The 18,829-nt window shown below is 41.1% G+C and overlaps 1 protein-coding gene across 2 annotated transcripts in view; it reads right to left on the minus strand.

Annotated features, from left to right (window-relative positions):
- The window catches only part of arhgap35a (Rho GTPase activating protein 35a), an 88,956-nt gene that overhangs the window by 16,412 nt on the left and 53,715 nt on the right, over nt 1-18,829 (minus strand). For both annotated transcript variants that reach the window (XM_079392354.1, XM_079392353.1), the window contains exons 2-3: nt 7,460-11,577; nt 4,883-5,027 (exon numbers count right to left, since the gene is read on the minus strand). In XM_079392354.1, the coding sequence (XP_079248480.1) occupies nt 4,883-5,027; nt 7,460-11,206 (3,892 nt within the window). In that variant the 5' untranslated portion in view covers nt 11,207-11,577. The remainder of the gene's footprint in view (nt 1-4,882; nt 5,028-7,459; nt 11,578-18,829) is intronic.

The raw sequence follows: 18,829 nt of genomic DNA on the forward strand, positions 1-18,829 counted from the left end.
TGAATAACCAACTCTCTCCACCCTCAATACCACGACTGAGGTGCCCTTGAGCAAGGCACCGAACCCCCAACTGCTCCCCGGTCGCCGCAGCATTGGCTGCCCACTGCTCCGGGTGTGTGTTCACTACTGTGTGTACACTTGGATGGGTTAAATGCAGAGCACAAATTCTGAGTATGGGTCACCATACTTGGCCACACACCACCTCCCTTTCCCCCTTCCCTTAAATTAACTGAAGTGAATAAATAAGGATGGATGGATAATCATAAACTCACCATAAATTCATAAACTTTTTTTTTTTGAGAGAGAATAGAAAAATATTGGTATATGATGTAAACATTACTGATTATCTTATAATTGCTAATTATGTGATAATTAGAAATTGTATCCAAGTTTCTGCAGGATAGCTCAAATTAAATAAAAATAAAAAAAAATCAACAGAATTCTCAGAAAGCTTAACATAACAGAAAACCAACAGTTCACAGATAATGAAACATGTTCAAGATCAACAAATGTTACATTTAGTGACAATGTATAAGTAACCTTTTAAGGGCAAGTCACAGTTTCATCAACTGGTCAGAAACTCTCATTCTGTTCCCAGGCCAGATGATCAACCTTATTGTCAAGCCCTGATTGGGCTTTTTATTTGGCCTGTTCAATTTTAAAGCATACCAGACAAGAATACACTAGCCTACTATGTAGTTTTGATGCCCATTTTATGAGCAAGCTTTAGTGAACTTAATTCAGATGAGCTATCCAACTAAGAAAAAGTACAAAAAGACTCATTCATAGCTTAAACCAAATTTAAATCACAAACTAAAGACTCCTAAAGAAAACGTTCAAACAGAACATAAACCACAGAAATGCATGAGGGAGAAAGAGGAACATCCTCTGAATGACAGTCAAGGACAATACAAGGAAGTCACCATATTTCCAGTTCATTATATCATTTCTCTCATGTCATTTCATGTCCATCACTCTCAATCTATTGGCCTTCAAAATGAACGCCCAGTCCATTAGCAGCATCAAGAGAACGTCATGTTAAGACATTTCAAAATAACACAGAGCACTTTGAGCCTCATGGGCTTCTCTAACTGAAACTCACCATGACCTTTTTGCTTAAAGCCCTCCTAATGCACAGATAACCCTGCAACATGTCCAAACAAACCCCTGCCGCTTCCTGCCATCATCTTCAGCATATCCTCCGGGGCCAGTATCAGCCAATTCAGCATTTCTCCTCCTCCAACGGCTGTCACGTTCCCTCCTTCCCTGTCTCAATAACTAGAGCTGTTTCTACTAGAGCCATTTCATTATCTAATTCATATTAAAAATAGGGTCTGATTGATGGGTTACAGTTGGTGGCCTGTGGGCTGAGACTATATACACTGTATCTCCTGTTCCCATACTGTGTAGCACTGGACTGATTCTATGAAAAGCATAATGTGGAGATGGTGACCCCAATGGCCCTAAAACAACCAACGCTCATTTATCATAACATCCCATTGCTACAGTGAGAAAAGGACTGACAGATAAAGAGTGAGAGAAGACAAAGAGGAAAGAGAAGTTAAATGAGAGACAGGTTTACCTAGAAGAATGAACGGGAAATGAGAGGAACAATAGGGGAGCGCAAGTATTTTTGGTACAGAGGGTATAACGGAAGGGACGGAAATGGATCCCTATAGAAGCTACTGTATATAAATCTGAGGTTACATAACAGGACGGCGACTGTGTTTTCATTTCAGCGCCATCAAACACAAAGAAATAGGAGAAAATGAAATGAACCCTTCTCAAGAAATATACAAGCTTAACTTGATTAGTTTGCTCATAAACTGAATTTGTCACCCATCAACAAAACTTTGGTCTTTAAAAGAAGTCATTTTGATTAATGTGATGGTCACTCAACAAAGAATTGGGCCCGAAGCATTCACAAAATACCACAAGTTTCATACGAGTGTAGTACATAAGGATATGTGGATGAATAAAGAATGACTTAATGTTTTGATGGTTTTTGTATTAAATTATTTAATGAATTAAGTTAATGAATATGTGCTACATGCTCTGCCATCCAAAGGTTGTGGGTTACTACTATTTTTTTTTTTTTTTTTTTAAGAAAGTTATACTTTTAGTTAGCAAGGATACATTAAATTGAAAGGAAGTGGTAGTAAATACATTTGCAATGTTAAAAAAAAGAGTTTATTTTTCAAACAAATGCAGTTCTCTTGAACTTTCTATTAATCAAATAGCCTAATCTTGAAATATATTTATTGCGGTTTCCACAAAAATATTAAAAAAGCACAACTGTTTTTAAAGATTTATAAGAAGAAATTATTCTTGAGCAGCAAATCAGCACATTATAATGATTTCTGAAGGATCATGTGACACTGAAGACTGGAGTAATGATGCTGAAAATTCAACTTTGCATCACAGAAATAAATAACATTTAAAAATATATTACAATAGAAAACCGTTATTTTGAATTGCAATAATATTTTTACAGTATTACTGTTTTTACAATATTTATGCACAAATAAATGCAGCCTTGATCAGCATAAACATTTCAGCACATCGACCCCAAACATTTGAATGGTAGAGTACTTTGAAAACAACTAGTCGGTCTCAAGTAAACCTTGCATAATTAGGCATGTTGTATTAGACAAGTCCAAGCTCCCAAGGAATCTGCACTTGCAGACCTCCACAAAAAGCTCAGCTGACTTCAAATGTCATTCACATAACACATATCCACATACCTCGCCACTTGCTTATTTAATATTTTACTTATTTTATTTTGCTTTCAGCTATAAAAGTGCTATAAAATAAGAAAAAACAAAACAATACAAAATAAATCTCAATAGCTGACCTTATAAACCGACTAGCTGTTTTCATATGACCACAGTGACCAATCCCTAATTTATACAGCTAGAGGTAAATTTAGCTTTTATGAGGCCCTGAGATGCACAGTGTTGCCATATGTACAATACTAAGCCGCTATGACTAAGCACATCTGTTAGCAGGACTTACTTGACATGTCAAACTGGCATTTTTCTACAAAAGCCTTTGTTATAGCAAATCGGTGTAATTCTGATAAGGTTGTACTGATGGGTAAGGCACTTTGAGTGAGTGAGCGAGCGAATGTGCATCCTCTAGTGTTCACGCTGAGGGTGCTATCAGCAAATGATGCTGTAGGCTGTTGTAGAATCCAGTTCCACCCACAGCGCACAAAAAAAGAGCTGAGCACGGAAGATTGTTCACCATTTCTGCAATGTGATATTGATCTCAATGAAGGAGTTATCAGGCAGAAAATTACCGCAAGGGGTTACACACATACACACGGAAACATAGAAAAGCTGGGCGAAGGGCGGGGGGGAAGAGGAAATGGAAACAAGGGACAAAGATCAGGAGCTGAATTAAGAAAACTATTAATGACACAGCCATTGACTCCGCTCTGCCCCCTAGAGGTTCACACATTCAATCCAAAGGGTGGGGTTGAGTGCTCTCTTAAGGATTTGAAATGAATACACTTCAACTATGTATGTAATACATAAAAGCATGTAGCTGATGCTTTATATAGGTATTGTACAAATTTCATTTTATACTTGTGTGCAATCGTAATCCAGTAGTGAGGATCCAGTCTAATCACTTGAGGGATAATCCAGAAGCACACAAAGCAACGTAATTATGAGATCAGCATCCGTGAACATGCCAATATTTGACTAACAGGGCCTCATTATACAGTAGGTCGAGCAGGGTTGACTTCATCTGAACTGCAGATGGACAGATGCATCCCACAGGGAATACTGATGTGTTCTCCAACACTCAGCATTACAGAAAACCCCAGCCAGAGCAAATGCACTTGCTCTCAGTTGATGAGCTTAATCCCTGAAAGCTAATGGCGCTAATGCTACCGAGCCAAATCAAATCACAGCTGCGTAGATACACACTTAACAAGTGCACATACCTGCATTCATTCATTGCATTATCATAGTTGCTGAATATGAGAGGCTCTTATTTGCATGCTGAGCTCTGTGGATCATTTAAAATGTTAAAACGATCATATAGGTTAGGTACAGTATATACCCTGTAGACAAAACCATCTTAAACCAGCCTAAGGTAGTTTGCTGGTCTTCCAACTTGGCCAGGTTGGTTGGGTTTGCAGGTTTTAAAGGGATTTGTAACTTCAGAACTTCAGATACAATTAGAACCAACTTAAGTTCCACACAGATCTGAGCAGGATTTGAACTTCAGCCTCAAGTGTCAGTTGTTGGCATGCGTTTTAAATGCATTTTAAACAGAGGTGCAACGGTATGTGTATCGTGTATCGAACGGTATACGGGCAAGTTCCAAATGGAAGTGATCATCCCTATCTCCTTGGAGTGGGGACTTTGGAGTGAAAAGGGCACGTGCGAGCCATTATTTAGTCGTTTGAAATGCACTTGGTGAAGGGAGCATAATTTCCTAATTTTCTTCAGCTAGGATGCTCCCTTGACAGTGCAGATTCACTGATGGACACCGGCATAAAAAATATATATATATTTTACATTTTAAAAAGATACATTTTATATTATTTTTTATATATAGCATATTTTAAAAACTTTTAAAATATAAAATGTATGTTTATTTGCAACAGTTATGCTAACAATAAAAAAATAAAAAAAACATTTATGACATTAAAACAGCGACATCTGCTGATGGACACCGTGCTGCGTTGTCACGGGAACATCCCAGCTGAAGATAATGAGGAAATTACACTCCCTTCAAGTGCATTTCAAACGACTAAATAATGAGTCCCTGTTCACTCCAAAGTCTCCACTCCAAGGGGATAAGGATGATCACTTCCATTTGGAACTTGCCCATGAACCGTTCGACTATTTGGCAATGTGCTGCTTACCTGTAGTCTCAATGTAACGGATACACTTTTCGATGAAGAATGGAATGGGCCGATCTGGCGTGACAACGTTTGCCAAGGGAACACCGAAGTAGTTACTTTCCATAGGTTTGGACAACGATGACTGACGAGCCTTTGGCCGCGTTTTCTGCCAGACAGGAGACAAAGACGTTATTTGCTGGTACAATAACAATAGCTAAGTCTGAGCCACAATTAAGCATGTACAATATCTCAACAGGTTTAATATAAAATAAATCAACAGGTTTTGATAAACAATAATTACATTAAAATTAAATGTATTTTAACATCTTAACATGTCAAATGTTACTGGAACAATTAAATACAGTGATTCTTCAGTGAACTAAATGTATAAATCCACTGAAATCGCCTTCATATCAGTTGATTAAAAAATAAATTAAATTCAAAGACAAGGTTTAATATCATTTGTAGACACTTGGTTTTATATTTTGCATCTTATGCAATGAAATTCATATTTTTAAGTGTCATATCGTATTCCAAATACTGTGCATCAGACCACCCTAAAGGCAGTCAAATCATTCACATTATTCCAGCAATTTGACAGTTTATACTAGGTTACATTGGGTTTGACTTTTGCATTTAGAGTTCTGCAGGAGGATACACTGCTTAGACCTCCCTCCCACCTCCTGCCTTCCCATAATGCTCTGCAGCAGGGCATCACGGCTCATTGGCTAGTGTGTCTGCAGTACTGTCAGACAAGAGAAAACGCTATGACGCTTATTTGGCCAGAGTCTGTCTGCTCTATAGCTAGAAGGCAAGCCGGCTTCCTGGTACATCCGCAGGTCAAAGCTCTGCTTTTCACACATTCAGGAACCATGCCACATTTGCCTCCCTTTTTCTCTCTCTCTCTCTTTTTGCTTCTCCTTACATTTCCAAATGCTCTACTCCTTTTCTTATTTTCAGATTTCACCTAAATCCCCACTGGCTCCTCTCAATAGACGTTTACATAATTACCTCCCTCCCCTCTCCAAGCTCTCAGTAAAGAATCTGTGCTCCAATTACAGTTCACAGGGAGTATTACTGGGGTGGAAATGTTATGCAAAAGTAATGCGTTCACCCTGCAATGCAGGTCATACAGCAACCCAGACCAAGGTGCACAAAGAAAACCAGCTACATCATGTTTATAACTGCTACTCCACCCATTTGCAACTTCATACATGACAGGACACACTAGTGTTACAGTGTGAATAAATCCGATGTTTGGTTATGTTATGCCTCACCAACCTCACAATCTACGCAAAAGGTATTTGCAATCGGTGGAAAACTTCACAATGAAACTGATCCTCTGGTATCTCCACCATGCAACCATTCACTTGCCAGTTGCTGGTTCAAAGTCAAAGGGGGCATTAGAAAGGAACTAGGTGACAGTGGAATTTAAAACATTCCACTTGTTGGCTGAGGAGATTTTAAAAGGCTGAGTGAACATTTCCGGCCTTGCCGTCCAACATACTGAGAAAGAGAGGGTGTGCAGATGGGATAGTACAGAGAAACAGGAAAGGCTTATTCGAACTCCTTTAACATCAGAAGGGGACAGTCTTTGTTGAACAGAGCTTAAACCAGTACAGACCCCTGGGACTACTGGGCTGCTGTGCTTTTTTATGGGTTGCTTTATGGATCAGTCCCATAAGGCAATTGATGCAAGCAAGGTGATTTAACCCAATGGCCTCATTCTAACCCCACTGAAGTAATAAAGACACTGCTGTGCAATGAGAAGGACTGGTGGCTCAATCCTTTCATATGCCCTCAGGCTGTCACATGCTCTATGAGAACAGCAGTGACTGAAATTTCTGCTCGTGTGAATACAGCGTATTATGGGAGTGATGGCTATAATAGTATTCCCAGCAAAAATGTATTTAGATTTTACAACTATTAAGCAAAAAGCAGACAACTACAAGTGAACAGCACCCAACTGCCTTGCAAAAGAGTCAGACTTATATAATAACCTGTTTTGTCTGACTTAAACACTTTCAAAGATGGACATACACCACAGCATAACCAAAAATCAACCCTGACCGAAGTTTGGCACACAGACATACAGATAAACTGAAGGATTAAAGTTTGTGCATCCATGACACAAAAAAAAAAACAGCTGGGTCTTTTCTCAGTGGATCGACTTTCTGAAAATTAATTAAAACACAGCCTATCAGGCGACTGCTCCAAGACAGTAATTTGCATTTAGAGAATGGGTCAAAGACTTCCCCTGATCCTGGATGAAGCTAAGTGCAAGATAAAAAAAACAAAAAAACAAGGGCATGCCACTATTCCTCTACATTTGTTAGACAGAACACATTTTCTGTAAAAGAGTCTGTCAATCACTGACAACATCTGATAACACTGACAATACACAAATGTGAATACAGCTGAATTAAAAACAAATACACAAGTGTAGTCTAATACAAAAACAACATTAATGGCAAACTTCAGAATCATATATCAATAAAAATGAAATAAATGATGGCCATCTTAAAAAAAAGTTAGCCTGTATAAATGTGCTCTGAAGTACAATGAATATATGTAATGAAAGAACACCACAAAATTTACCTTGGTATTTCTTCGCAGACTTCTCAAGATATTCCTCCTCTTCGGGTCCTCGCTTTCTTCAATCAAGGAACTGTCCCCTTTCTGTGCAGCAAGCTCATCCTCTTTAGTCTTGGGGAGACCTCCAAGTTCATCATCACTACCAATGAAGCTTGTGCGGTAGCTGCTGAACTTTCCAAGACGTTTGGAGCGATCACGATACAGCCGAGGTTTAACTCCAAGAGCAGATAGTTTCCGTCTACGTTCCAATGAACTGCTATCGGCCTCACTGTCTGATCCATTTCCTGCACCATTAGAATGGCTCTTGTTTGCATTGCGAATAGTGATAATCTTGCCCTGTGTGCTGTCATGTGGTACAGAATAAATATTTTCCTCCTCTGTGGGACGGGGCTTTGCTACTGCATCCATGGGCTCAGCATAGTCAGATGGATCATAACCACCTTCAGTTGCTGGTGGCCAGGTGACTGACGGTAATGAGCGCCTGTTAGGTCCATGTAGGCTCAGGTCCATGTATGAACTGATGTTTGAGGATTTGGGAATGTCAAAGGTGACATTGGGCTTTGGTCGCACCTGAGGTGGGACTTTGTTGTTAAGCTTGTTTTCAAAAGTTGTGATGTCAGAGATGAGTGAGAAGGCATCACCTTCCATATCTGGGAGCTTGAAACCTCCACCATGGGCCAAAGTGCCATCTTCCCTTAAGGTGGGATAAGGTGGGGAGGGCTCGATGTCATCCTCTGAGTCCAGCAATGTGATGCTTGGGGAGCCACATCGAGGTGAAGAAACATTTTCATTGGTGACATTGTCTGCAACATTGTCATACATGTATGTTGCCTCTACAATGGTTTTCTTCTCCACTGCCTCCTTAAAGAATGGCTGGAAGTGGTCTATCCGATGCAAGCCTCCCACGACCCCACCAGGTCCACAGATTACGGAGCTGAAACGGGCATCAATTTCATGGGCCAGTTCCTCCCCTTGGCCAAGCTGCTCCCGGACTGCCTCAGAGTCTGCAAGTTCTGACTGAGTCTCTGCAACAGCAAGCAACTGCACTGGAATAATATCTTGGACCTCACAAAGGAAGGCACAAAGGGTTTCCATGGAAGCCTTCCGTTTGGCTGAGTACACTGCTATGTAACCATGCACTAATCTGCTTTTACGTAAGGAAAAAGATGAGTGGTAAGATAGAACAGCAAGATCAATGCTTTGCCTTTGGCCACCAATAGATAAATCCAACAAAACTGATGTTCCACTGGACAGACTGGAAGATGGCCGACAGTGCTGGGGCAGCAAGAATGGTGAAAGAAGCTGGTCAACATCATAAGTATCTCCACACATCAGACACATTACGATTCGTAAGTCACCCTCTGTGCTCTGCGGAGCGTCTCTGAAACCTGCAAATGCAGGTAGCAAAGGTGGGGAGCAACTGCCAAGACTAACTGAGGGTCTTCGTGTGTCTAACAGACCTTTGAGTATCTGGTTTAAATGTTTTTCATTTATATTGCGACCATAGCCCACACCTGGAGAAGCAGGCTCTAAATAACTGCACTGAATTTTGCCAGCCACTTGTTGACCTTGTTGGATAAGGCTTTGTGCCGTTTCACCTCCAATGTCAGAAATTGAACCAACGCCTCTTTTGGTGACCAACAGAAGAGACAAGGGAAGCTGAACTAGATTGGTATCCCTTCGACCTATGGTTGACTCTCGTAATTTCTCAATACTATCAACAATATAGGATAAGGATTCCTTTGAGTTGTAGAGGCAGAGGCAACCGTGTGGGGCAAAAGTGGGGGTATGGAAGGAGTTCACTGGAAGGCGTACATTTCCCTCTATAGGTCGAAGAGCCAGTTCATAAGTCCTTCCATCTAGCACGTACCGTTCATCATTGGTGCACAGGGCTCTGATCTCATTAGCCAACTCTCTTGCAAGTCCATCTTTGCCAAGGATCACAAGATTAATGCGGTCTACCTTTCCCTCACCAAATTGTGATTTTGTGCTTCCATCAAAGCAGTATCGAGTGGGAAAACGAAGGGCTAAGAGTTTCTCAATTTTGCCATCCACACAATGAGGACTGGTAGGACAGGTTTCCTTAGTAGGGTGGTAGACAAAATGGATATGCTTGAGCACAAGGGCATCTCTCTCAGCTTGAAGCTTTTGCAGGGCCTTAAACCTCTGCTCCTCTCCTAGAACCTCCTGGATGGCACCCATTTTTTCTTTACTAGGCTTAGCATCAACTTCAAGCTCATAGAACAACTCAGAGTACTCCAGTAAAAGTTCTTGGAAGTCCTCTTTGGCTTGGTCAATAATAATCTTCTGGTATTTGTTATAGATATCAAGGTACTCAGGCTCCTCCAGCCACTGATAGAACTCTTCATTCATGATGAAGCTACGAGCTTCCTCCCAGGGTTTGCCAGGTGTAACAAATGGCGAAGACGCAAGTTTCTCTTTGAACTCCCATCTTATTTCTGCCCGCTTTCGCTCATTGCGCAGGTGTTCTAAGTGAGCCTCATAGATTTGCTCTGCTGCAGGGGTTTCCAAAAGGTCCTGGGGAATGCGTTCATCCGCCATTTTGTCAATGTGTGGTGTAGTTTCCCAAGGTGTGTCATCCAGCACTACAAACCAGTGGGAGAATTCCCGCTTATTCTCGAGAACTTTCTGTACTCCTGACCAGCTTAGGTGATCAATTTCATCCAGGCCTGGAACCAAGGAATTGAGAGCCTGTGGGAGTGTGCTGAGATAGATTTTACGCCGCTTTTCTATATGCTCTTGTTTGAGCCTGTGCACATGCTGCTGGAATAGTTTTTTGGCCTTGGAAGTACCCTCGAGGAAGACATACTCTTTGTATTCAGGGGATGTCTGCATTCTGCGGTTGATGTTGGGCCATGTTTCATTATGGTTCTTCACAATGCGGCTTACCAGCCACTCATAGCGGTCCTTAGCGGATGCTATCTGCTGACTCTGCTGCTTGAGCGCTTCAAAGTATGGAATGATCTTGGGCTTCCCTCTACTCTTATCTATCAACTGCACCAAGGTAAGAAAGGCAAGGTCAACATTAACGTTAGAGCGTGCTGAGGTTTCAACAACCTGCAAATTCTTCTTGGCCAAGGCAAAGGTGTGAGAGTCTTTGATGTACCGCTCAACTCCTTCATCACACTTGGTCAGCACAAGTACAACTGGCTTCTTGGTCTTAGCTAGCTGGTTATAGAGATTGGTGACAAACTTCATCTGGTCATCAAAATTTCGGTTCATTCCCCTGCTCACATCTACACAGAGTAAGAATCCATCCACTAAAAGCTTGCCTTCAGGCATTTGCTTCTGCTCAAAGTCTTGCTCTAGTCCTAGCTGATCTGTGCAGAAATACATAAGCTTCTCAGCAGAGGCCAGTTTGGCGGAAGCTGCCCGCTTGATATAGGGCTGCAAGGCAGTACTTCGATGTGGCTGAAACGTTTGGTCATCAATGAACTCGGTCTGTTCCACCACATGCATTCGGCTCTCAGCGCCCTCCTCCAACATTCGTACCGCCTCGCCCCAAAACAGGAAGTGGTCATTGTTTACCACTCTACCACCAAAGTCACTTGTGCTTAAAACAGATGTGTGGTCCAAATGAAAATCATCAGCACTGGGGCGAACAAAGCGATTACAAAGGCAGGACTTGCCTACCCCACATTGCCCCTTTTCCTTTTCAGTCCCGGACAAACCTACCACAACAAGGTTGTAGGTTGGTGCCCGGGCATCTTGTTTTTTTGCCATCATCATCGTATGACAGCACTCATTTTGCCATTCCCAGAAGCTCTAGTTTGAAAGCTGCTGGGCTGATGTTCCATCCAAATGCTTTCAGGCTTGGCAAATTGTTTATTTTTAAAGATCCTGAAAGTTACTTTAGGTTTTTTTTTCCATGCAGGGCCAGTATGTCCAATCACTTTAATGATCAAATTTTGGCCATTCACAATTTTGGCAGAGCTTTAGAAGGGGAAGAAGGGAATTGGTTTGAGGGTGGGGGAGAGGAGTCCCTGTGGACTTAGGCGGGTGTGCTGCAGGAGATTTTATTCCAGCCCATCTCCTCTCTTCAGGGGCACTCTGACACAGAAATACTGCAGTTTTCAGGTTCGCCCAAACTGGATCTGACCCTGCAAGAAATAAAAGATACATTACAATTAGAAAGTTACTACAAAATAGATACAAATATGAATTTATAATAATTTATCCATCACGTTTTCATTTATTAAATATCTAAGACTCGTTAGAAGACAAAAAAATGTTGTTCAAATTTGACCAAATACAACTATAAAGCTATAAGCTTTCACATCAAGATGACTGACTTTATACTGGCTGTTAAAATTTACTGCAGTACAGTAAGGACTATGCAATTACAAAGTCACAAGGAATTTGATTATTTTGGCACCACCAGTGCCTGTTTTATTTCATCAGTTGCCCAGGGTTGTTTATGCGTAACCTAAAGGTATCAATACCAAGGGGTAAGAGGCTGGTATCATACTAAAGCCAAAAATATTTAATTGATTCCACCCTACAAGGTATCCCATTCTAATCCCCAAACACATACAAACATACACACAGATGAAAGCTGTTGCAAGTGCTTCAGAGATACAGTTTTAATTGGGCAACCAGGGAAACCCAAAATGGCCCTTAATAGGAAGCACTGTACATTGGCTGCTTTCCAGTCTCAAAAATAATTTTCAAAAGGATTTTGCTATAACAAAAATTAACAACTTAAACAGTGATACTGTGAATCAAATTCAGAAATGAATTCATAACAGGAAATTATGTATAAATTGAGTGGTGAAAGCATGTGGATACAAAAAAAATTAAGTCAAGGCCTGTGGAAATCTACAAAAGGAACAGAACCCTCTAGACAATATATGACAAGAGCTCAGAGGAGCTTTTACTCTTTTCTTGAAATCCCAATAGCCAGCCAAATGCATAAAAAGATGTTATAATTACAGAATACAGCAAAAAAAGTAAAGAGTATCCTTACCCTTTTGATATATATTCTGCTATTTCTTTTGGAAACAAATTACAATCACTATTTATACATTTATATTTTATTTTTGTTGTCTTTTTATATATATAGGCACTTGACTATGCCAAGGACAAGCCACCAACCTCTGTCTGCCTGATCAACAGCACCACCTTGGAGGCAAGACTAGGTAAATGTGCTGACAACAGCTCTCAAGGTACTACATCTAGCGATCACAAGAGACACATGATTGCAGTTGCAGATGTCACTGTCACAGACTGAGCCAAATGTAATGATTCCGCTGTGGCGAATTTGCTCTGTGAAATAGCTTCTATGTATCAGCCAGCATTCTTGAAATCACAAAACATGTAAGAGTTTTAACATTTCATTTGAATTTCTGACACTTAATATCTGAGCGGAAAAGGGTATCAAAGTTTGAGCCTTGGCATGCCAGTCAATGTTGGATCACTGATAAGACCAGTGGAATCATGCTCGTATAACTCTCTCAAAAACAGCTTTTGCTACAGTACGATTAGCCAGCAATCATTGGACACTTGCAATATAGCAACCACAAAAGTGGGGTATGCTGGCTTAGCTAGAACAAAAGCCTGAAATGTCAAGAATGAATTTGTCATTCTACTCCCCCACTATAGTAAAACAAAGTGGAGAACAATGCAATGCTGTGAGTGTGGCAACGTTCTGTTTGTTTAGCCATTGACCAGCTCCCCCTAACATAACTCTGAAACATCATCTCCATTTTGTATGTTAAATATTACACCTGCACTGCTCAAGAACTTATCAAAACCATTGATGAACTGTAACCCAAATATATTTTCATTGCATTCATCCAACAAGACTTCAAATGAACTATGCTTGTTCTCTTGTAGCCCATGAGGACATCTTTGAGCCCAACAGATGTGGTTATCAGTTAGTAAGCTACGAGGGAGTAATTATATCATTCATGCTGACAGAGGGCAGGTAATTATGCAATTATACTCAATAACAGGTTGCTGTGAGTGCCACCCATGGTAATGCTTTCCATGTTAAATTCCAAGATGTTACAATGAGGAAGAAAAAATGTGACAATGGATTTTATGGCTTGAAAATTCATTTTAGCAGAGAAACACTTGAGAGCTCTCAAGGAATAAGAAATCATTAACAAATTGCCATGACAGCTGCCTGGCTACAGATCAGCTATGACCCACGTGTCACACACATGCACACACAACCAGGTGGTGGACTCCACCTTCTGGGCCCAAAAGAAGAAGAAAAAAAAATCAGTGCATCTATTTTGTTGGGTCACCAGCATGACAAGTGGCACCATACTTGCTGGTTCATGACCAATTGTGAAAGTCATTAGTCTAATTAAGGAATTGCTCATTATTCTTTAGCTCTTCATGACCTAACTCTCTGAAACTCACACGTTGCCCCCAGCGCAAGAGCCACATCTGCTTGATCTGTCCCAGCTGTGTAATTCCATGTATTGCTTTGTCTTTTCCATGTTCAGCATGCTATCAGTGCCATACAATGAAATGAAATTTACAACAGCTAAAGATGAGAGCCAAATCAGCCTGTGTTTTTCCCCTGATGAACTAATGCAGCAACAAACAAATCATAGATATCACAAACATGCAAACAGATGGCTAGTATAGTTGATACAAAATCAACTAATAAAAATTCAAGCACTTCAAGCAGACATCAAGCACTAAATAACTGTTCACGTCCATCTGCAATTCTAAACACTTCTTGTTGAACAACTGCTCAGATTCATAAATCTGACAACTATAATTTAAAATAGAAATGAAACTTTTCTGATACACCATATGAAAATGTTCATATGTAAATTGCATTACACTACTGGCTACTTGCATATTCAAGTGAGACAAGGTCCTGTCTAAAAGGCCAACCTAAAACCTTGCAATCCTCCTTTGTCCACTATAAAGTCTGGATCTGTATGACTTAAAAAAGGTGGGCACTGAGGGTGCATAGTAGATGAGGGGGCCTTCTGAAACCAAACATATCAAACAGGACAACTTACAATCTTGCAGACACCCACAGCACGTCTGCAAAAAAAAGAAAAAAAGAAAAGGGGACCACTGCTAAGGTATCATCCAACAGATGACAAAAGCAGATGTTCCAACATCCACCAATCAGAAGTGAGATACAAATCACACCCATGACCATGTTTGTATAAGACAAGATACAGTCCATCAAGCCAAAGCTAGGCTAGCATGTAGCCTGCAGGCTTGAGGACTTCATCCTACCCTTCGTGTCAGAGCACAGTCACTAATAGATGAGGAGTCACTCATACATGGCCCACATGCCTACATAATGAGTAGATGGGTGAAAGAGGGTGCCGGAGGTCTGACTGGTGGGTGTAAGAAAGATCATCTAAGAGAAGGATGCCAGCTAAACCTAAAACAGCACGTAGTGGTCGAAAGGGCGTGAATGTCACACTTTTTTGTAGTGGTGGGTTCCAATTAACTCAGTGAAGGGGGTTCAATCATAAGTGATCAGAGCATTCCAAAGCTTCATTAAAAGGGCAGTTTAGTCTTTTAAGGGACTGTCAAGGTTTATACTCCACAAGCCTTCCGAGCTTTAGGCTACTGTTAAAAATAGGTCACATTCTACCAGCCTTGGGCCTGACCTGCACATAAGCTAAGAATACTGTTAAAATTGCAGGAGCCAAGCTGATCAGAGGAAGGAATCCATACATTAAAGTCTGAGTGACATGCAGTGTTAAGCTTTGAAGGACTGTTTTTTAAAAGGTTATAGCTGCATCAGATAAGGACACTGTTTTAAAGACATTTGTACAGTATGAATTTTTGTTTTTTTGAGTGCTAGAAAAGCCCCTGACCTTTAGATAAGCAAGACTAGGAAGACGACTAAAATTAAAAAGAAAAAGTTGACATGTTTACATTTCTAAGACATATATAAGATGATCTGAAAAATGCCCATTGTTGGCTGATTGTTTAAGTCCCATCTGCCTCCAGTAATGAACAACTCCATAGCCAACACAATCAAACTAGAGAACAACAATACAGCCCCCACCCCCTGAATGAGTCTTAGGACAGTAAAATGCAGCAGACAAAAGCAATTTCAAAGACTATAATTAATACCAACAGAAATGAAAACTACAATTTGTTTCTTGTCAAACTACTGAGAAAAAACCTGTCTAAACAGATAGTCACACACATAATCAGGCCGACAAGCTGTAAACATCCACTTACACTCTCGCAGATCAATCAGTCTTTTATATTCCCTTCAAAAGCAGCAGAGATTGAAAATGTCGCAGAACATCAGGAAATCAGAGCTGTGTATTGTTTGGGTACTAAAGACATTGTTATTGTTGAGAGAGTATTACCATGTGACAATGTGCTGGTGCACGTATTATTCCTAATGACGTGCTTCAGCACCAAAATTACGAGGAGAGATATTTGTCCAGCCATCAGCATTATATAAAAAAAGAATTCCACTCCTCTAGTGTGTTATCTTTACTTGAGCCGAAGTCCATGCGGCTTGATGAGAGGCCATACATGAGAGGCCATACATACGGTGTCCCACAGGGCCGGTGCCTAAGTCCCTTCCATTTCCGGCCTGTCCGCGTCAATGCCACTTTCAATTAAAGAACTATAGACGACAGAGCTGGCAATGATGACAAGGCAGGAGCGGAGTAAACACAGTTTAGTTTGACTGATGCTACTCGCAAACCCATTCCTCCAACCGAATCAGCACTAATATGGTCGTAAGAGCAGATAGTCTACTCATCCATTTCCCCCCACCCCTGATCCCTTTCCCAGTCTCTCTCGAGACCTGGACTCCATTAGAGCACTGCCTGGGGCACTGAGGAACAGAGCCTTTGCACGGACAACACTTCCTGTATGGGGAGAGAGTCTAATGCTGCAGTGGAGAGAGCAAGAGAGAGAGAGAGAGACGTACAGGGATGGGAAGATGAACAAAGGGGAATGAAGATGTATAAAATATTCAGCTAGAATGGCCAGGGAGGGGGAGAGACCATATTCTCTGTATCCAGAACTGAGAGGCTAAAGTAAATGTGTTGCTCTGCTGCTGTAAAATGGGTGATCCAAGAGGCATAAAATTCCAAGATGTCAGAAAACAGTCTTATATATATATATATAAATCCCCTCAAAAGTGAATGTACTAGCCTCAATCACATACACAGTGCATTCCTTACACTGATGTACCCAACAGACAATTTAATATTTGATCATTGTAAGAATGTTTAAACCAGGGGTGCCCAATACTGCTCCTGCTGAAGGGATACCATCCTAGAGAGTTTAGTTACAACCCCAACCAAAACACCTCTGAACCAGCTAATCGAGTTCTTCAGGATTTCTTGAAAGGAACAGCTAAGCGTGTTGGAAGAGCGTTGGAAATGAAGTATGCAGGAAGGTAGCCCTCCAAGTAGCAGGTTTGGCTACTCCTGGTATAGGCCTAAACCAGAAAATTTCAAACCTAGGGGCTCCTAAGCACTACACATTTTGGATGTGTCCAGTAGTGGACACACCCGATTTGCAAACCCTTTTGGCTATACTGTCCCAGCTTGGTTGATTAACAAAGGTGTCAGTTCACCCTTGCATCTGTACTTGTCACGTTGACCACTACTGTAGTAACACAAATGCAGACAAACCCATGACTCAAAGCTCATACGTCATAAACAGCAAGGCCACTACTCCGAGATTATAATCTCACCATGGCCAGAAACGGTTTGCATGCAAAGTACACTGGATTACTGTGGATTAACACGGCACTCTCTACATCTTCATATTTCCAGGATGGCTGGCTCTTCAGGCATGATATAATGCAGTTAACCACACACACACATACACACACAAAAAGAAACCATTGCAACCATAAAGCACCTGACCTAGATCCTAACACTGCCCGATTTCGCTGTCAAAATCCGTTATTGACTTGTTTAACCACTGCAAATATCCTCCTCCTCTGAGTCACTTTAAAAACGACCTTTCGGTTTCAGAGTTTTGCTTCCTTGTGCTAGAAGCTTGTAGTGGCAGGGCGAGCAGGGGATTTCTCATTGAAGCCAGATTGTGATCATGACCGATCTGCAGGACGGCTTCCTCTCTCGCTCTCGACACACACACACGCGCTTTTCACAGCCTGAAACTTGGAACAGAGGTCTGGTTTAGTAAAGAGGGAGAAGGAAAAGAGAGGGTGTGTGTCAGAAAGGAAGGGCTGAAGAGAAAAGGAAAACAAAACAGAAAAAATTATCTGTTTAGAGGAAAAAGCGTAGGGCGACTAGATATAGTTGAGGTTAGCTGCTGTAGCTCATTTCTAACACTATTACTTTCTCACGATAAAGACTCAAAATATTTCACATCAGGGAGCCGTGCATGATGACAACTATTAATTCCTCACACCATCAGGCATGGTGGCAGGTTTGACAGTGATAGGGGCTCCCTCCTTTTAGCACACACCAACACAGCGGCCCACGCCAAACTTCACAATCGAAACTACTGCAAAGAACGATGACTTTCATTCGGCTCTCTTCTGGAGTTACTCCTCTCAACATGTGCCTACTCTCCTCCTACCTTGGGACAGTTGACAAGAGGCCAAACAACTCTGGAAAGACCACAGCAGTAGCAGGTGTTTAGAATGGACAATGTCGTTTGGGGGCTGGTTCTCTTGTGTTGGCTATATTTCTGTGGCTTCCCTCACTAGAGAGCATTGGCAGGAACATGAAACCTTTGTCTAAATCTTTTGGAAAAGGAGGCACACGTTGACAGTGTGGTTGACAAATAAAGATGGAAATTTCTGTTATGATCTGTTTTGAAGGCATGAGGGAAGGCTTGCGGAAAGGTGAGTGCATTTGAAATCTAGCACCAGTGGATTTATTAATGAAGTGTCTTCTGGCTACAATAGGGGTTTATGACCTTCCAATGCACCAATTTGAAATCAAGTATTTTAAATCCAGTGCAACACTTGCAGCATTCTTTTAAACTAGTCTAGAGTTTAAGTGCCCTTAAAGCAATTTAAACAATTCAACTGCTCAAGGTCACCAAGTCACTCTACTCTTGGTAGTAGTTGTTATAACTGATTTCTCCAACTGTGTTTGCACAACATGTTGTATAGCAAACAGCAAACAAAGTTAATGGTCACTTTTGTCACTACTGGCAGGCCAGGGTTGATCAAGCTGCAGAATCTTTAACATAGGCCTAATTTATCAAACATACCTGAACCAGCTAATCAAGGTCTTCAGGATTTCTAGAAACTTGAAGCCGTGTGTTGAAACAGGTTGTAGCTTAAGTGTATAGGAAGGTGACCCTCTAAGAGCAGCATTGGATAACCTGGACTACAGTCAACCAATGGTTCAGGAAGAGACCTTATAGGGGGGCTAAATTTAAAACCACAACCTAATAATACTA

The sequence above is a fragment of the Barbus barbus genome, assembly GCF_936440315.1.
Source record: "Barbus barbus genome assembly, chromosome: 34".
In the NCBI taxonomy this organism is placed as follows: Eukaryota; Metazoa; Chordata; class Actinopteri; order Cypriniformes; family Cyprinidae; genus Barbus; species Barbus barbus.